This window comes from Helicoverpa zea, chromosome 28 (assembly GCF_022581195.2).
Source record: "Helicoverpa zea isolate HzStark_Cry1AcR chromosome 28, ilHelZeax1.1, whole genome shotgun sequence".
Classification (NCBI taxonomy): domain Eukaryota; kingdom Metazoa; phylum Arthropoda; class Insecta; order Lepidoptera; family Noctuidae; genus Helicoverpa; species Helicoverpa zea.
In genome coordinates, this window is record NC_061479.1 from 5,288,021 (window position 1) to 5,313,388 (window position 25,368).

At 36.9% G+C, this 25,368-nt stretch overlaps 2 protein-coding genes across 2 annotated transcripts in view; one reads left to right on the forward strand and one right to left on the reverse strand.

Annotated features, from left to right (window-relative positions):
• LOC124643816 (putative fatty acyl-CoA reductase CG5065) overlaps window positions 1–2,114 on the reverse strand; it is an 82,751-nt gene extending 80,637 nt beyond the window's left edge. The window contains exon 1 of the mRNA XM_047182917.1: window positions 1,832–2,114. The gene's annotated coding sequence lies outside the window, so the exon portion shown is untranslated. The remainder of the gene's footprint in view (window positions 1–1,831) is intronic.
• Window positions 2,115–4,629: 2,515 nt separating this feature from the next.
• On the forward strand, window positions 4,630–24,902 carry LOC124643867. The gene is made up of 19 exons (XM_047182990.1): window positions 4,630–4,739; window positions 8,790–8,925; window positions 10,190–10,250; window positions 10,921–11,089; window positions 13,807–13,833; window positions 14,431–14,532; window positions 15,662–15,727; window positions 16,729–16,839; window positions 17,131–17,181; window positions 17,713–17,817; window positions 18,272–18,340; window positions 20,833–20,883; window positions 21,317–21,442; window positions 22,566–22,625; window positions 22,948–23,010; window positions 23,501–23,548; window positions 23,895–23,945; window positions 24,189–24,248; window positions 24,583–24,902. Exons 1-19 carry the CDS (start codon window positions 4,649–4,651, stop codon window positions 24,681–24,683), a joined length of 1,548 nt encoding a protein of 515 aa, XP_047038946.1. The 5' UTR covers window positions 4,630–4,648; the 3' UTR covers window positions 24,684–24,902.
• Window positions 24,903–25,368: the final 466 nt, after the last annotated feature.

The following is a 25,368-nucleotide window of genomic DNA, read 5'->3' on the forward strand; positions in this document are numbered from 1 at the left end:
CTACAGCTATTCGTTTATTTATTTCTTCATTTCTCAGCATCGCAGCTTCAATTCGCGTCAATGGAGAGGTAAGTCAAAATAGCGAGACTAAACGCCTTCAAACATTATTCAATAGCTTTAAAACTAAGAATATCCAAGAGAATAAAACACGAATCAAAGTAATTTTTGGCGAGTTCATCATCTCCCGAGCCTTTTCCCAACTATGTTGGGGTCGGCTTCCAGTCTAACCGCATGCAGCTGAGTACCAGTGTTTTACAAGGAGTGACTGCCTTTCTGGCCTCCTCAACCCAGTTACCCGGTCAACCCAATAAAACTTGGTTAGACTGGTGTCAGACTTACTGGCTTCTGACTACCCGTATCGACTGCCAAGAATGTTAAATGACAGCCGGGACCTACAGTTTAACGTGCCATCCGGAACACAGAGATTATTGACGACTTAAAGTGCCAGTAGTGTAAGTTGGGTCGGCAAAGTAGTTTTATAGGTCATAATACATGATCTAAATTATAGGGTTACTTAGGGTTTCTAGTGATACTCGTAAACCAGTAAGGCATTATGAGTACCTGGAAGGCCAGTCTATTACCTACTGTGTCAATTGACTATTCTAGGTTAGGCAAGTATGAATGTAACTTTTATAAGTTATATGTATGTACTTTCTAAGTATATTTTAGCAAAGGTCAAGGAAAAAATCTTGTGGAAACCTGGACTTTAAAGTATGAAATCGCCAATCCGCAAGCAAGGGTGATGATTAACACTCATTCCTTCTCTGTGTGAGAGGAGGCCTGTGCCCAGCAGTGGGACGATAAAAATCCTGATGATGACGATGATTTCAAAATGACGAATGTTCATTTGAACGAAACAAAGTTACTCAATGGCAGATAATTTGCTGAAAAAAAGTATTCCTGGCGTGCATTCTGATGACGATAGAAATGATATTTTTAACTATACTGACGTAATTGAGGACAAGTAATTAGCTCTCAAATAGACGAAATGCATCATATCTATGGTTCATAATTTTAAACTAATAAATAATTTTGATTTTTTTTTCTGTGTCTTTTTAACATTTTTATTGTATTTTTTTTTGTAAATGTTTAAATATCTATCCATATAAATAAATAAAAATATCCAAATGAATAAATAGCTTTAATAATTACATTAAACAGTTTTTCTTAAGAGGCAACGTTCGCCAAACTATGATCCTCTACGAAAAAGGATCGATTGAGCATATTTCGTGTTCATCTCTAGTGTTACTTAATACGATTACATAGTTCCAATGGCCAATAATCAGATTAACCTTACGTACAATTTCTACTCACTCACACATTTACATAGCTGAATATGTGTCAACTTTGACATTGGCGAAAAAAATCGCCCATGAAAGGTAGCTACTGAAAAAATTCTTGCGAAATAGTCCAGATATTGCCGGGTCAAACAGCGCATGCTTACAGCCCATTCAGGAACGAAGCCAGACAGTAATAGCAATAGAAGAGAGAAGGAGACACGAATAAGATTCCTAAAATTTAGGGGAAACCCACTTCGGCAACCTAACATTATGTATAACACATTAACGTTATGTCATTCTTGCAATTTTTTAAAACCGTCAACTGGAACGTCATATTTTTTTTTTAATAGGAACACTCGAATTCGAATTTTGAAAACCCAATTCGAAAATCAAAAGAAAATGCGGCAAAGTCAACCGTCTTTTTTTCTTAACTTAGTAGAGCATCGTTCACGCCTTAACATTCGTTCCTCTGTTGCTAACTGCATTAGAAAGATTTTAGGTCACTCGGACTCAACTAAACTGGTGAATTTAATGAGGGATAATTTACTTACGTGTACTGCGACGACCATGGGACGACATAAAACACTTAAGTCTATGCATTTGATAGAAAAACCCTCGATTTTAACGTATAATAACGATTTAACACTCGACACACTTTATAACCTGAACCTTTACACTGGCAAATTTATTTTTACACTAACTCAGTATGTGGTAACGCGGTTAATTTTAAAATTATGTATTTAAACACAGATAGGTTGAAATGTGTGTGGTTACTAGTTTCGTGGGGAAAAAAAATCAATTGGAGACGATCCGTCGGGTAGCCATTTTGTCTCTGACTGGATAAGCAGGGCACTGTTTTCTACGCATGCGCCAATGCCGCCCAAATCTCTATGCTCGAATAGATGAATTCACAGAATACATGAAACATGAACAACCCTCTTATCTCAATGTTACTATCGTATCTGCGTGTTTAGCGATGGCATTTTTTTGAAATTCGAATTTCGTTTACGCGAAAAAGTAAATTCGGTATCCCGATTTTGAATGTTTAAATTCGATTCGCGATTCAAATTAACGACGACAGCTTTTTAGGGTTAATAGGTAAATCGAAAAAAAAATTATAACTTACCTACATACTTTATACTTAGCTCAAATATATTTTTAAGTCATATTTCTTCAAAAATAGAGCAGTTAAAAATTAACATAGTAAAACTAGGTCATTATGTCAACTTTTCAGTTATTAAAACTAGCTAATTATAAACTACCATCACTCCAGTGTTTGATCATTCACGGGCAAACAACATCAGTCATCCAGGATAATTTTAGCTAGTAGGTACACAAAGCTTGCATGTAGTTCGCGTTTGTGAAAATAGATGGCGTTGTTTTCAAAAATTGAAAGTGAAAATAAGTTTAGGTGACTTAATTATTTTTATGATTCACAATAGTAACTTAATTGATTTTTCCGCGCATTGTTATTTTAAATAAATATTAATTAGTACTTAGTAACTAGAACTTAGTATAGGTAGGCGGGCATTTTTATAAAGAACTATTATTTTAATGCACCTAATGGAAATCTATAGTCTGTAGTTTTTTATCCAAGTGAAGTAGTTTCCACTATAAGGTAAAAAGTAGACTACAAAATGTTACTGACCTACATCATCTGAAAAGACTAGCTTTTCCCAACCATGTTTAGGTCGGCGTCCAGTCTAACTGGATGCAGCTAAGTAGGCACCAGAGTTTTATATAGAGCGACTGCCTACCTAACCTCCTGAATCCAGTAAGCCGGGCAACCCACTACACCTATATATGTAACACTGGCTGTCAGACTAAAAGTATCTAACACACACAAATATCTAACGTTCTTTCTTAAATTAAAACATTAACGGTAAGTTGCTTCTTAAGAGAAATCAAATTACGCCTGCCGCTGTGGGTGCAGCGTGAGGGAGTTTCAGACTCTTACTGACTAAAACCCATCATGTTCCTTCTTAAGCCCTTTATGTACCAGAGCGGCGGTAACCCGCGCGAACAATCCCGCGGCCCCGGCTCACCTCACCTGTTTTCGTGAAATAAAACATCTATACCTACTTTATTACTAACGGGTGACATGATCCGTAACAAAGAAAACTGGGTTGAGGAGATCAGATAGGCAGTCGCTCAATGTGGCACAATGGCAAGCACGATTAACTATACCTAGGTCCCGTCCCGGTTGTCATTTGAACATCTTTAGCAGTCGTTACGGGTAGTCAGAAGCCAGAAAGTCTCACAGCCAGTCTTACCAAGTTGTATTACCCGGGTAACTGAGTTGAGGAGATCAGATAGGCAATCGCTCCTTGTAAAACACTGGTACTCAGCTGCATCCAGTTAGACTGGAAGCCGACCCCAACATAGTTGGGAAAAGGCTCGGGAGATGATAGTTCTCGTAGAATTTAGAATAGTGACCGCAGTATGACGCTAGTGTCGCTAGTAGATAATTATATCAAAAGTACAAAGTGATAAATAAGCGAAACATAAGGAAAAATTAGTGAAACATTTAGTTATTTATTGACACTCAACTATTGTATTTTGATTTATCCTGTTTTCCTTGTCATGTTCATTCGTAGGGTGACTATAAATTATATGTTTACAGGATATCTTCCTAGCTCATACTTACCAATATTATAAACTACACCGACACACATTAAGTTATATCCAGTAGTTCCCTTGGTACGAGGGAACCACGGGGTTCATCCAGTTTTATTAAAATTATTAAATTATTATGATGCTACGCTAACATCAGCAAAATAATTGGTCTGTTTAATAATCTATTTTTAAGCAAAGCTACTTTTCTGCCAGGGTAGATTTCAAAAGCGTTATAGCTCTGCCATCCATGCTGCCAAAAGGTCTTCAGAAGGAACTTGACATGGCTTACATGGTCGCCCACGTGTTGCTCTCTTTAATCTTATGATTGATCGACCCATGTGGCTGTTAGTTAGCCACGCAATCATCAAACTATTTTTTTTTTTATATTGCAACCGGATAAAATATGGCTTATAGTCATCATCCTCCGAGCCTTTTCCCAACTATGTTGGGGTCGGCTTCCAGTCTAACAGGATTCAGCTGAGTACCAGTGATTTACACTCAGCAAAATATGGCTTATAGTAGGTACATGGGGATAATTAAACTTGCCAACAGTGGAAGAATTTTCTAATCGGTTGAGTAGTTTCGGAGCCTTTTGAAACGAACAAAAAAATGATTCCTTGTTGTTATTACATTAGTAACTAAAAAAGCTCCTTATTTATTTAATTTAAAATTAAATCCTCAATTTCAAGTAAATTACTGTCACCCTACTGGTCCGCCATTTTCAGTATTAAGTACCATATTATGTAGTGCACATGTATTTACCTACAGTAAAACTATGTAAAATGATGTTTTACATATATTTGGTGTTCTTGTGCTCAAAATTTATATCTATAATGTCTACAGGTAAGTTTGTAAACTGTCAATTTAAGTTTTTAGGCGGCCATATTAGATTTTTGTTATGAAGAAAGTTTATTTTAAAATTGTTATTTTGCAATAGAAGGATAAATTAATTGTGAATTGCATGTGTTTGATGGGTAAGTGATATAAGTGATTATTTTAGAAGTGATTATATTTATCTAGTGCAAAATATGATGAGTTCATACATTTTGTTCTAAGACCCTATAATGCAGGGCTGCGGAATTGTTCGCGCGAGTTACCGCGGCGCTGGTACATTAAGGCCTTTTATTAAGAAGTCGAACATGATGGGTTTTAGTCAGTAAAAGTCTGACCAGAGTCTGGTCATTTGTTGATTTTACACTAAAACAACCTTATAATGTAAATAGAACCATGCAGTATGAACATAAATATATACATTCATCATTGTCCGAGCCTTTTTCCCAACTATGTTGGGGTCGGCTTCCAGTCTATGAACATATATACAATGCTTGTAATATTATTAGTCAATTTCAAAAATAGTTTTATTTGAAATACTGAGGATTTCAAATGTAAGTAAAAATCCTTTCCAATTTGTAATTGGGTACTACTGTTGCAGACTATTGTCAAGTTTAATTGGCAACTTTAAATTTATATCATATATATATACATATTTCTGTTATATTTATCTATATCTATATATATATATTATTATATTTCATTTGTTATTGTTTTACGTATTAATATTATATATACATAGTGCACCAAAACTACCTGCGATATGGTTATTTCCTTTTTTCACAATCCATCCAAAGGTTGTCTGTAAGAGATCGCTTTTAGCGATAAGACCGCCCATTGTGTCACCGACTTCAAAATTTTTGTTTGTTCTTGTTAATTGTTAATTGGTGTGCATAATAAAGAATATATCTATCTATCTATCTAAAAATTAAAAATAGTTACGAAAGTAACTCAGTCTGCTTGGCTTTCACGCCATATCTACTTTAATCGATTTAAATGAAAATTAGGTACTTACACTATTTTTATTTTTCGTTGTTGTTGTAGGAGAAGGTTAGAATCTTAGAAGGAAGAATATATTTTTAGTGCGGTTATCCAGTAGATCCTAAGTTCACCAGAGTAACCAATTAATATAATACAAAAATATAACAATGAATTAGCATTATGTCGAGCATGACGATTACTCACAGGGAATTCCGACTTATTCTGAAAATGCTTGCTTCCTTACACCTATTATACATTAACTCTGTCCGTCCGTATGTTTTGTCGGGCTATCACGCCAAAACTACTGAACCGATTCCATTGAAAGGTGTAAAAGTAGTGAATACAGTGCATGATAGGATATTTATGTTTGTAAAGGCTAGTCAAATGTGTTGCGTTTTCACAAATAGGCGTTATTTAGTGGCACATACCACTTGAAAATAAAGCGTATAAAAATGCGTATGTCCATTTTCGGTGTACCATTTTTTATAGGTACCTAAGTAGGTACATCACCTTTTTTGGTAGGTACATTTGGTGCATAAAGCTTGTGGCACATTATAGCAGCACCGCAACAGCACGGCAGCAGCACGGCGTCGCCTCGAATTAAGACTACGGCGAGCGGACAGCGCGCCAACCACTCTGCCCGCTCGCCTGCCGCGAGGTGTAAGCTTGCTGTCACCGCAAACTCAATATTATTTTAAGACGATTATGATTGATGTTATGATTGAACACGACGCAATGACGTTGTTTCGCTGCCGGCTCGGAGTCGGCGCGCAATTAGCACGCCATCGGCGCGCTGTACGCATGAGGACCGCTCGCTTGCAGCACGCGGGCGGTGAGTCGAGTTGTGTGGAAGCGGCAAGCACGCTGACTGCTCGCCGTTGGCTTTTTCATATTGACATTACGAAATATATTATAATATACACGATTTAATGCTCTAAATTGAATGTCAACTTAAATGCTGGTGTGGAGCCGTGCTGTTGCGGTGCTGCTATAATGTGCCACAAGCTTAAGGGTGACCAACTTACTTTTTCATTTATAATGCTTACGTATTAGTAAGCATTAAGGAGTACTTATAAGTACTTAGCTATAAGTTAATAATTTAAAATTCTCACAAGTAAGTCGTATACATTCCAGTCTTTATTTCATCCAATCTCTCCATGTTTTTTTTATTATCTCCTTCTAACATTTTCATGGGAAATCCCGCTTATAACTCCACAGTAATGTTCCCAATCAACTGTGACGTTCCTACCTACCTATATTATTGTCTATTGAAAGGAAAACCACATGATATGCTAATTTGAACTCTTTTATATTAATATGTCAATCAGAAATACCTTCTATTTTGATGACGTCCTCCTAGTGATTGTCGGCCATTACGGCTGTTCTCATGTAAGGAGATCAGCCAGCTGCACAGGACATGTTATAGTGCACAAGCATTTGTGCAGACACAGGTGCACTGACTATTCCTTCACTCTCATAACTCAACAGCTGGCTAGCCTTTCCCAACTATGTTGGGGTCGGCTTCCAGTCTAACCGCATGCAGCTGCGTACCAGTGTTTTACAAGCAGCGACTGCCTATCAGATCTTCTCAATCCAGTTACCCGGGCAACCCAATACCCTTTGGCTAGACTGGTGTCAGGATTAACGGTTAGCAACAGCAACGGTGAGGGACTCTTACTGATTAAAAACCGTCGTGTTCCGTCGTAGGCCTTTTATGTACCAGGGCCGCGGTAACTCTTTCGAACAATCCCGCAGCCCCGGTAATAAACTTATTACCTTACCTAAACTGCGATTACATATGATAACAACATAAATTTACAATTAATACGGATTCATAAAACTTTCAATTCATTATCTTTACTTACCCGTACATTGAATGATTCATATGAATTCCTATAATTATATTATTCATACGCGTTTCTCTCAGCAACCAATATTGGAAATAGATTTTGGTTAGAAAAGTATACTTAGTAATTAGTTACCCACATTACCTAGTGAAAGCGATGAGGACCAATTTTTTATGCTCTATATAGATAGCGTGACCAGAGGGCTGGCTTATTCTTTGGACAAAGAATTAGCATTGCCATTCAACGTGGCAATGCAGCCAGTCTTCTGGGCACGTTTCCGGAGGACAGTGATGCGGAGGAATACTTCGACGCCTGATCGATGCTCTTTTATATGTTTTTATGTTTTGTAGGTACATAGTATTTTATTTTTAGTTTTGTATAAAGATAAGAAGTTTAAATGAAAGATTATTTTTAATTTGATGTAAATATTTGTTTATGTTCGAAATAAAAAAGAAGTATTTAGGTATTGCCTATTTCTTTGATCTGAGAGGTATTGATTTAAAACACACAACAGATTATTTACCCTTTCGAAAAAGAAAACAGTCGATTGACCAAAACAAACGGTCTGGATGCCACATACAAAAACCCATGGTGAATAAAATGACTAGAGGAGATGTCATAACGCAAAATCTCCTAAAAAAGTAGCGTGACAACATGCGGGTGTTCGGGGAACCTTAAAAAATCGCTGAAATATAAAGGCATTAACCGTCGTACCACAAAAACTTTTAAACGTTTGTTGAACACTTGTCTAAAAAAATGACAGATTATAACGTTGAAATAAGGTTCGTTTTGCTGTAACACTTTTTTAGAGAAGTGTTCAACAGATGTTTAAGTTTTTGTAGTAAGGCTGTAACGGTTTAGAGTGGGAATTTATGACGTCACTTTTATGTAAAAGTACCTTAAAGTGACTTAACACAAAATTAGATCGCTGAGAAAATAAAAAATACGTGTCCATTATTTTAGGGATATATCTAAAGATCTACTAATTTAATTTTTCGTTCGACATACCTATTAGAAACTGACGGTACTGGTATCAAAATGCAAATATCACTACATATACAAAACTACGCAACTGATTTTCTTGCGGATTTTTTTGTAATAGATAGTGTGATTAAAGAGGAAGGTTTATGTGTATAATAACATAAATTAAATAGTGGGGAAATAATATTATCCCGTACGAAGCCGGAGCGGGTCGCTAGTTTACTATACTTAATTTGTATCTATTTCTTTACAGAAAACACTTCTCTACCAGTGAAAATAATAGCTGGAAAACCGTGCTCTTTGCAGTCGAACTACAAATTTACTAATGGAAGCAACATTACTATAATTTTGCAATTAGTAAACGAGAAACCTTTCATTGATTTTGGATGGTAAGAATATACTTATCTCATCATCATCTCGACTACCGTGTACGAGGTCTCGGGTTCGATCCCCGGGTCGGGCCAAAATGAATGGGTTTAAAAACTTTCACAAAGCAGCCCGAAGCCTGGAAGTTGGTGATTGACACACCCGTGCATCGGAGAGCATATGAGAGTGAAGGAATAGTAAGTGCACCTGTGTCCAAGCAAATGTGCGTGCATCATAATATGAGAATGTTTTTATTGTCCCACTGCTGGGCTGCGGCCTCCTCTCACACGGAGAAGGATTGAGCGTTAATCACCACGCTTGCTCAATGCGGGTTGGTGGTTTCAGACTTTATGTCTAAGTTTCCTCGAGATGTTTTCCTTCACCTTTAATCAGTCATGGTGAACTGCATAAATTCTTTTGTGTCACATACAAAACAACCCCTTATTTTTATATAGATCTACATTCTTTTTAACACGCTTACATTAGCTTCACTTGTAACTATGAATGTATGAAAATCTTGGAAACTTAATTTGACTTCCCGGTCTTCGATTAAGATGAAATTTTGCACACGCTCTGAGTTCTGATGACAATATATGACTAGCTAAGAAACGTTATTACATATCAAATATGGTGGCCTTACCAAGATGGCGGACGGGCTGTTTGGAATCAAAATCAAAAAACGTTTTTTTTTAGTTTTTTAAACAGTACATTTATTATTATTTATTATACAGTATATATGATTATTTACGTATTATTTATGTAGGTATAATATACAGGAATGAATTTTATACAGTGCGCAAACTTTGTCAACTTATAGTTAAATAAGTTTTATAGATATGTATATTTTTATTTTGTCGTGTTTTAGTACAAAAAAGAAAAGTTATTGATATCGAAAGATGATCATTTTGTAAGCGCGTAAGAATAGTTGGTATCCATATTTTGCTGATTTTAGAGCGGACAAAAGAATGACTTGAAACAAAATAATTTACTGATGATGCAGATGTTCTGTTAAATGATTCTGGACCACCAGTTTTTTTTGTGCAGTGCTTAAAATTCATTACTGTACAGTAGGTATACAGCTGTTTTCTTCCATTTTAATTTCTGTTTCCATTGCTCTTTACACACAGACAGTGTGTACATCTCTTTTATTCTCATTTTCCTTTCGCAGGTATGCTGGAAGAAATGTTTTTAGAAATAAGCATTACCTTTGTAAATTCTTTTCTGTTTTTATAATGTGTATGTGTAAATAAATATGATTGGGCCTTAATTTGGTCTTCGTTTTTTCAGGTTGCGACTAAGATCTGAAGAGAACAAAGTATTAATAAAGGAAACTTTGAAAGTTAATTCTGTAAGTGAAAATATGATTTCTATTATACTGTATCAACTGTATGATTTGTACTGTAGTTTGTATGTACTTTCTATGTATATCTTGGACACCAATGACTGTGTTTCGAATGGCACGTTAAACTGTAGGTCCCGGCTGTCATTGAACATCCTTGACGGTCGTCAAGTTTAGTCAAAGCTAGTAAGTCTGACGCCAGTCTAAAGGTGTAATGGGTTGCCCGGGTAACTGGGTTGAGGAGGTCAAATAGGGCAGTCCCTCCTTGTAAAGCACTGGTACTCAGCTGCGTCCGGTTAGACTGGAAGCCGACCCCAACATAGTTGGGAAAAGGATGATTATGTATCCAAACTTATCTTCAACTAGCTTTACCCCGCGGTTCCACTCGCAACCCGAGGTATCCACCTCTCGCAGCTGGATAAAAAGAAGCCTCTATTTTTTGCTGGCTGTAACCAGATTGTCTAACTATCAATTTGTATTCATATTTTGATCATCAAATGACCCCTCCCCGCTATGGGTGCAGCGTGAGAGAGTGTTAGGTTAGCTCTTTGACTAAAACTTACTATGTTCCTTCTGAAGCCCTTTATGTACCAGCGCCGCGGTAACTTTCGAACAATCCCGTAGTACTCTTTGAATTGAATTTTTTATTTAGATTTAATTTATTCTTTTAATTTTGCAGTCTATCGTCGTGAACAAAACTATGGCTGGTACATGGGAATTTGAATTCTATTACTATCCGAATATGTCCGAATTTCAACCAGAAAAGGCGAAAATTCCGCACTACGGAACGAACTATTCTTCAAGTGAATGCAGAACTGTTGTGGAAATTCTTAATGCCACAAAACCAGGTACATAAACAAAGTGTATAGTACTGTAGACCGCACATCAGTGGTAACTGTCATGCACCTTAACTCAATAGTAATAAGTACGATTTTCCTATAAAACTGTTACCACTGACCTGAAGTTGACTGTACCTAATCACATTAAATAAAATACTTTAATATACTGGTTAATACATGTTGATCAGCACAAATAAAAAATACGCAAACGTAAAAAAAGGTTTTTTTTTTTCAAAAAAAGTTAATAGAATAAAAATGTGCAAGAATTAGAACACCATATAGGAGACAGTCATTACCACGGAGGACTAAAGACTAGCGGAGGTGCCCTAACGTAAAATCTCCTAACAAAGCAGCGCGCCAAAATTCGGGTGAGCGGGGGACGAGGAAAGTTACTGACTCCACCCGTGCTCCACCCTTATACGCCTTTTATGGGAAGCCGCCCATTTTTTGTAAATCCATCTAGCGTGGAATAGGATAATTAAAATCTAACCCTAAACTAACATCGACCACTAGTGACATACTAAAAAGTAAAGTAAATACTCAAACTTATTAATTCTTTAAAAATAGTAATTGAATTGGAAAGTTTGAACAAGCATTCATTTGAAATGAACGAAGAAAAAGAGAGAGATAAAAAAGATAGAAAAATTGTACTTATACAAGTATTATTTTTCGAAAAAATTGCCCCACAACAATTTCTTTACACCCTCAAAAATGAAATAGATAGGTATAATTCTACTAGGAATCAATAAATGGAGACTCGATTAAAAAATCATTTTTATTCACCACCGGTCTAAAATACCCCCATTGTGTAATTTAAGTATCAACTTATGTCATTGTGTTAGTTCGTCTACTAGCCACTATGGCGTCACAAGCACGAAAATTTGTTCTATTTGTTCTAGAACCGTGCTGATGATGACTGTTGTTATTTTCAATTTTGCCATGTTATGAAATTCACCAAGAAAAATAGGAATTAAAATTATAGGGTCAGTGTTTATCAGAGTTTTCACAACTATATCATAACGGCGCATCCACTAAATAGCAGACTTTGTGTGTAGCATGTTGCTCTGAGTAAAGGTACATTCAAAAAGTATGTACGGGAAGAGAGATATACCTATGTAAAACATTGCTGATGATGAATATAAATAAATCTACACCAATTTTCGTCTCACCTTATATTTAAAATAACACAGTACCTACCTATAATTTTTAACTGAAAAATATTCCTTCTACATAGACAGGAAAATCCTTGTTCATCCACCCTAACATAGAAATTCATATTCACATATATCGAGAAATCTTCTTACAAAAGTACTTTTTACCTTTATGTTTTTCTTAGATAAAACAAAAAAATACATAGAGTTATGATTTTAAATACGACCTTTTAAAAGAATGGGTGAGTGAATTTTCTATGCCTGGTAGCATTTAATTTTGTAACGGGTCTCTTTGTCTTGATGAACACAATTTTCCTTCAAATATTAAGTCGACTACTTACCGAAAGATGGTGTTTTTATAATTTTAAATTTTCATGGTATCATATATTTTGGTTTGTAAATAAAAAAGCTATAAAAAAGCTTGTACGATGCAAGGAAAAATTAAGCTATTTTTAAGGCAAAAAATTGATACCAATAATATACATTGATAAAAGGTTGATACGAAAATAATACAAATTCACTTAGAAGTTCTAGAAATGCAGCTATTCGACGACAGATGTCTCTAGCAAAAAATATGTTTTAAAGCTAAAATATTACCTACACGTGAAATGTTATCCTATCGGTATGTTTGACTTTGGATCCTGAGCAATTTCTACAATTAATGATAGCGCATTTCATCGTTTTAATCGAGTAACAAATAAAATCTGTTGAAATTGTTGTAATAATACAACTATGACAAGATGTCAGTTTGATGTGAAGGACGGTATATGGGCGGTGTCCAGCCACGCCTGCCGTGACGTAGTCGTGACGTATTTGACCTACCTGAAGGCGCGTGACCTACCTGCTTTAGGGCATCTCCGCTAGTCTTTTGTCCTCCGTGGTCATTACATTACAAATAACGGAAATTCTCCCTTGAAAACTGACAGCTGTCAACTGGTCAAAACATTCAATACTCTTAACTTTATCTCTGCTTTACACATGATGTTGTAAATTATGAAAACGAAAAATGACTCCTGTGGCCAAACCAATGAACGGAATAGGTTATTTTTTTACAATTCGCCATAGAATATCATAAAGTATATATGTATGTGATAGGATTTAATGTGATTAGGTGCGTCACACCCGATATACATATTAAAGATACTCGATTTTTACCCGGCTTAAAAAGGGGGTTCTCTTGAACCGATTCCAAAGATAAGGAGGTTCGCAGTTTTACTTGTTTGTATGTTTGTGTGCGATTGCCTCACGTTTGGCTGAACATTTTTCAGCTTAGAATTTGTCAGACTTAGTAGAAGGTTTTAGGTTTAATTAATTGTTGAAGTCGGTTTTTTGTAAAAAGTTTTTAACGTATTACGGTCACGGCGGCTGTTCTCATATAAGGAGATCAGCCAGCTGCGCAGGACATGTTATAGTGCAGGCACATTTGCTTGGACACAGGTGCACTCACTATTCCTTCACTCTCATAGCGCGATGGAACGACAATCTAGGGTCTAATGTGATACTTTTACTTTCTTACTTGTACTTTTTGTTTCCCATTTTATTACTATTTTTAACTTTAGTTTTTTTTTATTCCAGAAAATTTGTCAAGTACCGGAAGAAGTCGTAAGAATCGTAGCTTTTGGATAATTTATACATACCTATATTAGTTTTAAAATATTACTTATCTACTGCCCAATATAATATATCATATTCTAGGATATACAAAGTGTGTCGCACCTAATCACATTAAATTAATTACATTAATATACTGGTTAATATAAGGCAAATAACACTAGAAAAAAATAAAATAGGTGAAAATAAAAAAATAAAAATTTGAAACAAAGTAAATATAAAATAAAAATGTGCGGGAATTAGAACAACAGTCAGCCATTACAAACAACGGAAATTCTCCCTTGAGCTGTCAACTGGTCAAAACATTCGATACTCCTAACTTTATCTCTGCTTTACACATGATGTTGTAAATTGTAAAAACGAAAAATGACTCCTGTGGCTAAACCACTGAATAGATTAGGGTATTTTTTTACAATTCGCCATAGAATATCATAAAGTATATGTGATAGGATTTAATGTGATTAGGTACGACACACCCTGTATAACATATGCCTTATCTCATCTCAAGTTTATTATCTGCAGATTTTAAGTTTATTTTGAGTATAAATTTTTTTAAAGTTTATTTCTGTGTTGTTGTTATTTTTATAGTACCTTCAGATGACAAGTATATGATAATAGGCGCCGTTGCGGGAGTGTCCGTACTCATAATATTAGCTCAATCAGCTTACATTGCCGTATTAAAAGCAAAAGGTAAGATATAGTGACGTAAAATTAAGTTACACAAGCCTAAAAAAGTCGTGGTGGCTTAGTGGGTAAAGAACCAACCTCTCGAGTATGGGGTGGGTTCGATTCCAGGTCAGGCAAGTACCAATGCAACTTTTCTAAGTTTTTATGTACTTTCTAAGTATCTATATCTTAGACATCAATGGCTGATAAAAAGGTGAAGGAAAACATCTTGAGGAAACCTGGACTACCTATGTAGTCTGAAATCACCAACCCGCATTGAGCAAGCGTGATGATTAATGCTCAATCCTTCTCCGTGTGAGAGGAGGCTGCAGCCCAGCAGTGGAACGATAAAAACGCTGTAACAAGCCTAAAAGTTTTCATACCGGTGGATTTTCTATTCAGTTTGTTCATTTAGCGGTAAAACTTGGCGCGCGGATTTAGCTGTCATTTTTTCAACCAATAGCTGAGCGGAAAGTCCGCTAGTGTGAAAAACCTCTTAAACTGTAAAATACCGACCCAATAAAAAGTTACATGATATTTGTACATGGAAAACAAAACGACTAGCGGAGGTGCCAAGACGGAAAATCGCCTAAGAAAGTAGCACGCCAACATGCGGGTTGTGGGGGATGAGAAACGTACTTTGGGCCCGCCCATTTTTTGTAATACCAAAAATCATTGATAGATGTCTAAAGGTCCGTTCAAACAGACCGGCTCGGAGAGCATCGGCGCGCATTTTTCTTTTCACACAGACCGGAGCCGATCGGCTGCGCGAGCATTAAAGAGCATGCAATCGGAGCCAAACGTCAAGAAAAAGTACGCGATCGGAGCCGGTCGGCCGTTTTATTATTTCACACCGAGCGCCGTCGAGCATGCTTAATGACAAAAGCAGTGCACATCCAAAAATAAACCTGTCTACAAATACTAAGTACTCGATTTTCAACGCGTTAAGAATTTTCTCTTCTCTCGAGGTCTGTCCGAACGGACGCTAAGAGAACACGAACGCCTTGTTAGTTCACTCGTAACTGGTCGTTTTGGTCATGCCCACCGTATCTATTTGAGCTAGAAGAAGGCGCCTGACCTACCTGCATTAATTATGGCATCTCCTCTAACTCCGTAGATCTGTGTCATTTTTTAAACATTTTTTATTTTTCAGCTCGAAGTTTGAATGCCCATAAACATATATCAAAGATAACACCGGAAACTGATGAACATGAAACAGGTAAGTTTCACTGATTTTAACATGCTTATATTAGCTTCACTTGTAACTTCTTATGTATGTAAGAAAATCATGGAATCTTAATTTGACCCACTTCCCGGTCTTCGATTAGGATGAAATCTTGCACACGCTCTGAGTTCTGATGACAATACCTGACTAGCGTGTTTTTTTTTAGTTTTCTAAACTATTTTTTTTACCCTGAAGCACAAGTTTACGGCCCTATGTCCTATGTCTATAGCATCACAAATCTTAACTATGACGCAGTTTCATTTAAATAGAAGCTTGAATTCCATCGGTAGTCTTAAGACATGTTTCATGAAAATCAACTCTAGTTATTATCAGCTACAGTCCATTTCACGAAAGAAGTCCCGCGGAAAATTGTGGAACTACTTATATATTTTTGTACGTATTTACCTACTGAGCTATCGCATAGACACTAGCGCTGCGTCTGCGGGACTTCTTTCGTGAAATGGACTTTCTTTACTAGCTTGTTAAAAAAAGTAGTCTATGTTCATTCCAGTACCACCAAGAATATGTGTACAAAGTTTCATGATAATCGGTTATGTAGTTTTTGCGTGAAAGCGTAGCAAACAAACAGACTTTGGCATTTCTAGTATTAAATAGGTTATCAATCGGATAATCCTCAATATATCTTATATACCTCTATATAAAGTTATTTGAAGGTGTTTATTTAAGTATGTTTTACTAAAATAAAATCATCGGATAATAAAAATAAAATAAAAAAGCCTTTTATTACTTAACTTAATTCTATTTACAGTTTTCTATCAGTTATCTAGTTTATTTCTAATGTAGATAAGTACCTATGTAAAACTAACTAAATTCTAAGTACACGTAATTTATTTTAGTAGTTTCCTTTTCTGATTTATTTAATTTACTATGCTAATGTTATTTATAACTATGTAACTGTGTAGGATCTCAAATACATAACTGCAGATATTCTCCCGATTCATAGTATATAACCTTCAAAACATCTATTTCTTCAGCACGCTACTGCGCGAACCCAGTACCAAAGGGTTTGAAGATCGCTGCTCCGAGGGATGATGATGATGATGACGATGAAGCCATTTACGAAGCTCCTAATATCGACTTGAATGGTGAGTGCTTATTAATCTTTCATCCAAAGAAAAGATTTTGTGTAAAAACCACTCTTTGTGGTTATAAGAGCCTCCTCAAGGTGATTCAACTCCCAGTGGAGCCCAGCAGGGCCAAGGCCTGCCGGGGCTGCGGGATTGTTCGAAAGAGTTACCGCGGCCCTGGTACATAAAAGAGACGGAATACGGCGGTTTTGAGTCAGTAAGAGTCTGACACTACCTCACCGCTGCTAACCGACACATAAAATTATATATACTTATATACAACCCAATTAACTCTGTATCTATTCCTAGGACGCCTTGGTTTGCAAGTACCCCAGCCTCCAGCCGTTAACACAATACCTCGTAAGTTATTATTTATTTATTCTCACAATAACCACATCATCATTTTCATCATCATCATCAACAGGCTTAGCCCTTACCCAACTATGTTGGAGTCCGCTTCCAGTCTAACCAGATGCAACAAAGTACCAGTGTGCCACATAGAGCGATTGCCTCATCTATTTCTGCCTAAATGTACTTTCTACCTGTCTAAGTGTTTTCCTTCACGGATTTAAGATACACCATCATCATTATCATCATCATCATCAGCCTATCGCAGTCCACTGCTGGACATAGGCCTCTCCAAGGATACACCATGACCGAGTAAAAGTGGAGGAAATCATCTTCAGCGTGATGATTAACGCTCATTCCTTCTCTTACCCTTCAACACTTCCTATGTGTTTTTGCTGGGAAGAAGAAGCGCAACCAACTCCCCAGCAATACATGTCTGTCTGTAGAATAGTCCTTTTAACAATGTTTGAAATGTAAATCAATCACTCATTCACTCAGTTTGATAACTCAATCTACTCTACTCAATCCATTTATTATTTACAGGTACTCCAAGAACAGACCACAAGAACAGAGTAGGTCCTCCAACGATGCTATCACCAGGTTTGAAAGAGAAGCAACAACCTGTCTTCCCAAGAGGGAGACCAAATGGTTCGTTTTAATACTTACCAAACTTAAAAATGTACCTACAATGTTATTACTAGAAAGGTAATCAGACTTTTGCCAGATGTTCCTATACATTTTATTTACCGGATTGGGCTGACTTTGCTTTGTAAGTTTTAAATACTTCCACAAAATAGCCAGTACTTCCGAAGTTGGTGATTGACATTCGTGCATCGGAGAACATGTAAATGTCGGTACTGCGCCTGATCTTTCTCCGGTGATGTCGGATTGTCGTCCCACCGCGCTATGAGAGTGTAGGAATAGTGAGTGCACCTGTGTCCAAGCTAATGCTTGTGCACTATAATATGTCCTGCACAGCTGACAGCTGACTGGTCTTATAGACGATGCGGTAGAGGCGCACATTTTGCGCACAGGGGCGGCTCGGCCCTAACTACCTGTGTTTTGTCTAGAAAGCTCTATTTATCTAATTTTATAATTTCAGATCGAGAAGCGAATGTGGCGAACCGGCCACCTCTGCCTTTGCCCAATCAACCTCAAGAAGTGTATGAGGGTAAGTTTTTTTTTTCTAACTAGCTTATACCAGCGGTTTCACCTGTGTTCCGTAGTAATTAGTTTGAGCACCCGAATAAATAGTCTATAGCCTTCCTCAATACAGGAGAAGACTATGGGCTACTTCTTACATTTATTCCTTTGGTCTAAAAGCACTCTAAAATAACAAAAATAGGCATGAAGAGTGACAAACTTATATGTCCGTCTTTTAGATAACCCTAAAACAATGGATACATATTTTTTCTTTTATCTCACAGATAAATAACAACGAAGATACTACATACAAAGTATGAATTTTGTGCTATGTTACTTTTAGGTACAGATACATAAACGTGACGATACAAACTCCCACTCTCAACCTTTTGTTGCCTTAAGGTCTCAGCACACATATGGGATCGGAAAGGGATCGTAACCGTAACGCCTTTCGCCTCGCTGTCAACCAGGCGTCAACCTACCGTATGCACGTAACGAAAGCGTATCAGCAGCGCCTGTACGTCAACTCGGCTACGGCTAGGCGACACCGCGCTTACGCCTCACCGCCCCCTGGCTGACGCGCAACACGAATGAAATACTCCTTGCGAATGGCGGCGTCTTTAGCAGGCAAGTCGCGGGAGGGGAAAGGGGAAAGGGTGGACGAAGAGATGTGAGCTCGGGTACGGAGAGACGTAAGCGCGGGGACGGAGAAACGTAAGCGCGGGGACGATGAGCCGTAAGCGCGGGAATTCAAGTTCGGAGCCTGTTCCGAGGCGAGGCGATTACGTTATTATTCCGATTAGTGTGCGTTGCAGTAGCCACTCAAGCGTCCAAGCCGCGCAGTGATTCTCGGCCCACCTGTCCGCGCATGAAATGTCAATTGCTTTTTTACGACCAAGCGAGACTCTCTCAACAAAAACGATTACTACTGAAAAACTACAATAGCTAGATTCGAATAAAAAATACTCACGGAAAGCTAAAAGAACGTAAAATTTAATTTGATTAAAAGTAAATTACTTTAATTAATATTATAGGATGATAATAAAGTATAAAGTTGAGGATATCAAAAAAAATATCGTAATTTTTTTTTATTCCGAGTTTTATAAGAAAAATATAGTGATTACTGGTAACAATGTTTTTTTATTATATTAGTACAGGATATACTCTTTAAAATGATACCAATATCTTAATATAAGTAATTAGTTTTCTGTCATGAAAAAATAAACAAAGTTAAGTGTTTCTCAAGCGGTCACTGGGCCTCGGGCGACGTAAAAATGTGACAAGATGGCCGCCCGGCTAATAGCGTGTTCACACGACGACGTTGTTTTAATGAAACACGCATATTACTGTTCGGTATGTTTATAGAGCAAACATGTTTACTTTTATATAATTTTATTACATATAATTTTTTATTATGTTAAATAGAAAAAAAGAAAGCGGTTATTGATATTACAGTAAAATAAATACACTGTAAAACTGTAATTTTAGGTATTTTTCATTCTTTGATATTGAAAAACGAAAACTAAATAAACATGCCGTCACCTATAAGTAGATACATAAACAAAGCCAAAAGCCACAAAACATTCCCAAATTGATCATAAAACGCTCCGTGTGAACAAACCATTATTTACGTTGTAAGTAGATCAGTCCCAGGGGAGTCGGCTCACCAACACTAAAATCATGAATAACGTCTTAACATTTTAATCATTATAGACCCCATCTCAATGTATTTCGTTTGTAAATGGCCATTAACGTGCTAATAGTGAACGATTCTCGTATATTTTGCATTTATTTAACAAAAATAACCAATTAGAATACACTGTAAGCAATAGAAAAGTATCAAACGATGATCGTGTAGTGATCGTATAACTTTTCCACCTAAATTATACTATGTAAACGTTTTGAAATTGTCGTAATAATACATATTTCGTAAAGGAAATTTCTTCACGTTTATTTTGATATAAAATAACAATCTAAATAAGGTATAAAACAAGAAACTTACCACATTTTTGTCAAGAGCTCCACACACAAAAAAGTCACTTGTCAAAAACGACGAACTGTCACTTCAATATATTTTTTTATAAATTTAATGTTGCCATTGCACAGAAAAAATCACAACTCACGGATGACAAATTTAATAACGCGCCATCTAGTATCAATCAACTATATTAATACCACCTGGCTATAGCGCTGTACACGTTTAAACCGAACGATGTCGTTCGGATACTGTAGTCACCATGGACGCTTAAGGCAAGAATTTTTTTGGTGACTGTTATAACCTCGGACGCTTGAGTGGGTAGGGAGTTTAATACAAACCATTCTGAACGGCTCGAGGCGATACGGTGACGATCCCTTTCCGATCCCATATGTGTGCTGAGACCCTTACGTATATGTATCCAATGTCCAATCTTTTTTGGTACCTACTCTAAAAGATGGGATACCTAATCAGAATCACTATTTTTTCATCCTGAAGTCACGCCTATTATAACTTGATCAAAACTTTTTATTGCTTGATTACAGAAATGGAATCTGAGGATGTCTACGAACCACCTCCTGTGAACCCCATGCCTCGTAAGTATATTTTAATTTCAACTAGAAAGCAGTACTGCCGTTCTATTCCCAAGTCAGACCGAAATCGCTTCAGTAGCAGTCGTTGTTATATACCCACGTCAGAGGCCGTCAGGCGGATTTGATAAAACTCTAGATACTAAGAGCTTGTTAGGATATTAAACCATTATTTGTTAGGCGATCAGAAGAAGAAGAAATACCCAGGTGTTCTTAAAATAATGGATTTAAAGTAATATACGTCAATTGCACCATTTAACTATAACGATAACCACACCATAACCAGCCGTATACTTGCCGCCCATTGGTCAAATCGACAATTTGACAACTGAAAAGGGTTCGGTTATCGTTATAGTTAAATGGTATAACTCACCAATAATGCCTAACTTGCATATGCTTATTATAAATTATAATAACTTTTAATTTATGTTTTCTACAGCAAGACTACCGAAACCTCCAAAGAAGGTGCCTTCAGGTAAACTCCTGGACGTTAAGGAAAATACGTTGAAGCTCAAACCCGTCAACAAGCCTCCTGTCACCCCCAAGCCTGGTAGACCGAGATCCAGTGAGTATCAACTCTATACCTTCATTGTCTCTTTTACTATGTAGTAGTCGCATAGCGTGACTGCTGTGCTATGAGAGTCCACCTGTGTCTGCGCAATTGCTTGTGCACTAGGTATACCTAATATGTCCTGCGCAACTAGCTAATCTCCTTACATAAGAACAGCCGCCGCTACTGAAGTTGGCCTACACACCATTATTATTAGCCATCGTTATCATCATCATATATTTTTTTACTGACCTACGTCCCACTTGCTCTTGCCTCTTCATATAAAGCAGTGGTTCTTAACCGGTCGTCCGCGGACCACTGGTGGTCCCTGGAAGCATTCCAAGTGGTCCGCGAAGCTTAGCTTCGCGACGTTGCTATACGTTATCTAACTTAATTTTTAACGACTTATTGCGAGCGGGGGTTTTCGAATGGAAGTATATTGGGTGTGTCGTACCTAGTCCCCCCCATTCATGAAAATGTATGTTTGGGCTACATTTTACGTAATTTTGGTTTTGAGTCTTAAAAAATAATTAAAATTTCGCGCTCGCTTCGCTCGCGTATTCAGAATCTGTATGCCCTTATTTTTGCATTTGTCAACAAACAAAAAGTTAAGTACGTTTGGGCTAAATTTTACGTAATATTCGGTTGAAGTCCGATAAAAATTTCGCACTCGCTTCGCTCGCGTATTCAGAAACTATATGCCCTTATTTTTGCATTTGTCAACAAACAAAAAGTTCAGTACGTTTGGGCTACATTTTACGTAGTATTTGGTTTAAGTCCGAAAAAATTTCGCGCTCGCTTCGCTCGCGCATTTAGAAACTACATACATAGGCAAGTTTTTCTTTATTTGCATTTGCCGACATGCGTTTAGCTTTGAGTAGAACTGACCCAAAAATTCAGTTTTTTTTTATATAAATAATAAAGAAATGAGTGCTAATTTAGGTAAACCGATGAGGTGGTCCCCGGCAAGACAAAATTTGGTTAAAGTGGTCCCTCATGTCAAAAAGGTTAAGAACCACTGATATAAAGAGAAGGCATGGAGTGGTTTGATCATTTCATAATTTTAGTATTATACTCCATGTTTCCTCAAACTTTCAAGATATACTTAGGGAGTATATGTTTATTTATTTTTCTGCAGTTGTGAATTCTCCAGGAAATGAACTGGAACAAGTTCTAAAAAGAAGAAACAACGCAGTCGGTAAGTCTCATTCTATACTTTTTTTTAACTCTCCAAAACGTTTAATACGTCGGAGCTCTCATCGAATAACTTTGTATGTATGTAGGTATGACTTCTGTAGTTTACACAATAATTTGTAGCCAAAAGTAACTCTATACCTCTTTTGCGATTTCACGACAAAATTAATGTATTGATTTAAAAGGTGCAAACAGCTAGAGCCTGAAAAAGGACAGTAAAGACTTTTTATCCATGTGCGGAATACGTGGTTAAAACCAAGGGAACAGCTAGTTGATTAACTCCTGAACACTTACGTTTAACTAATTATAATTATCAACTTTCACAGAACAACATACTACTACTCCTAAAACCAATGAATTGGAACAAGCTCTACGGAGAAGAAATAACGGTAATTTTACTTCCCTATATGATATCCAATATTAATATTATATCTACTAATAGAAGGCCAGTTACAAACGGGTATCTCTGTTAACTAGCAATAGAGTTTTACCGTCTGCCTAGTCTTTCTCAAACTATGGTGGGATCAGCTTCCAGTCTAACTACAAGTAGCTATATGACGTCCTCACATCGATTTCTTGGTAAGTTGTTGTCAGACTTTCCAGCTTCAGACTGCCCGTAATGACTGCCAACGATGTTCAAATGACAGCCGGGATCCATTCAATTACTGTGCCTATCGAAACATTGGATAACTTGTTATGTCATGATGGTCCTATTCCTATTCACGAAGCGAACACGTCAGGCTTTGCCAATATGATTATACGATCCGTGCCACTGTTTAGACACTAATTTATAAATGAGACTGAAAGTATCCTTGTTTACTAATCCTTGATATTAACTTATTTGACTTACCTACCTTTTGTTTTTATTTGGCTTAACAGATATGCAGACTTCTGAGTTAGAAGCAGCAATGAGAAGGAGAAATAATGGTAAGAAATCTTCTTTTTAGGTTTCAAAATGGGCCTCTTTCTTTCATCTTCTTCTTCCTGTCCTGTTGCCAATCTGTCTAGCTTTTTCCCAACTATGTTGGGATCGGCTTCCAGTCTAACTGTATGTAGCTGAGTACTAGCGTTTTACAAGGAGCGCCTGCCTATCTGAAATCCTCAACCCAGTTACCCGGGCTACCCGAAATATTTCAATTGAAAAAAACTTGACTTGTAGTAAACAGTTCTTTTAAGAAAATTAACGTTTATGTTGTCGATGAATTTGGGCTTGTTTTCCATATGTACATACTATAATTATACCGTTTTATAACCTCTATACTTTCGTTCACAGTTGCGCCAGTCCCAACCATAAACGAGCCTTCTCGATTGAAGTCCAATCCCAGTAAGTACACTATTATTTTTTCTATTCTATAAGGCGATTCATACAAGACCACGCAATCCAGCGGTTAATATATTATCTGACAGAAACAGTTAATATAACTTTCGTTAATACCGGTCTCAGATAGCGATATCTGGCAGAAATTATAAGCAGCCTTTATGGCATATAGCATTAACTATCAAATAACAAACTGACACTTTATCGGTACCTAAGTATTGTATTTATATGTAAAATCTTTGTCATCAGGACCACCTCCTCCGCAGTCGAAGCCTAGAAGTCCACCTGTTCCTCAACCAATGCAGGAAGGTAAGGTATACTTATTTCCAGCAAATGGTTAAAGACCTAGACCAAAGCGGGAAATCTTTTAAACAACTAATATCATCTGCCTAGCATTTTCACTTCTTCCAGTCTAACAGTGTGCCACAAAGAGCGACTGCCTATCTGACCTCCTCAACCCAGTTACACGACGGTTGCCATTTTTTTTTTAATAAGTTTCCATTCAGTCAGATTACCGGCTGAATACCATTCATCTTCTTACCGATTTATGAGCCCAAACAAACTATTGACCGACTAAAAGTTTGCAGTGTTAAGACTTTTAAAAAGCGTATTACAAAAAAAAAATATGTCTTCTTGTTTTCAGAAATATATTTCAACGAGAACCGAGATTCTTCTGATGAAGAATGGAATTATGAACCGCTGAAACCTTATACTAATTACGACCCTAATATTTACAACATTTAGTTATATTTATTAATAGAAGTTATTTAACCCATCTATTGTAAAATTATAATAAGGAACGTTTGTTTGTACATACAAGGCTACGGAACTGCTGGGCCGATTTGTTTTTTTTTTCACTGTTGGAAACCAATGCAACTTTTCTAAGTTTGTATGTACTTTCTAAGTATATCTTGGACACCAATGGCTGATAAAAAGGTGAAGGAAAACATCTTGAGGAAACTTGGACTATATAGTCTGAAATCAGCAACCCGCATTGAGCAAGCGTGGTGATTAATGCTCAATCCTTCTCCGTGTGAGAGGAGGCCGCAGCCCAGCAGTGGGACGATAAAAAGGCTGTTACTCTTGGAAAGCTACACTATTCCCGGGTGACAATGGCTATATTTTAGCCAGTTATAAGCACAGTACATCAGCCTACCACAATCTGACAATTTTTTTCAATAGATTTTCAACCTATCACAATAGTGAAAGGTTAATGTTTGATTGGCAAAAGGAGATGTTTCAAAATGTATGGAGCCCCGGCCCACTCTTTGTACACCATCATGGCGGTAAGGTTCGTCGTAAGATGTCATCATGGTGACATTATAAAGACATGTTTATTTGTCTTAATTGTCAAATCGATGGGTTTATTGTAATTTTTTTGACAAGTCAGTATCTAAATTGTCGGGACGCCATAATGAAAATTAATAAA

Bases quoted from the DNA above. Each gene is read 5' to 3' on its own strand.
- LOC124643867 (XM_047182990.1), top strand. From the start codon at position 4,649: ATGTATTTACCTACAGTAAAACTATGTAAAATGATGTTTTACATATAT. The intron at 8,926-10,189 runs GTAAGAATATAC...TCGTTTTTTCAG, and splicing joins CCTTTCATTGATTTTGGATG to GTTGCGACTAAGATCTGAAG. The intron at 16,840-17,130 runs GTGAGTGCTTAT...ATCTATTCCTAG, and splicing joins TCCTAATATCGACTTGAATG to GACGCCTTGGTTTGCAAGTA.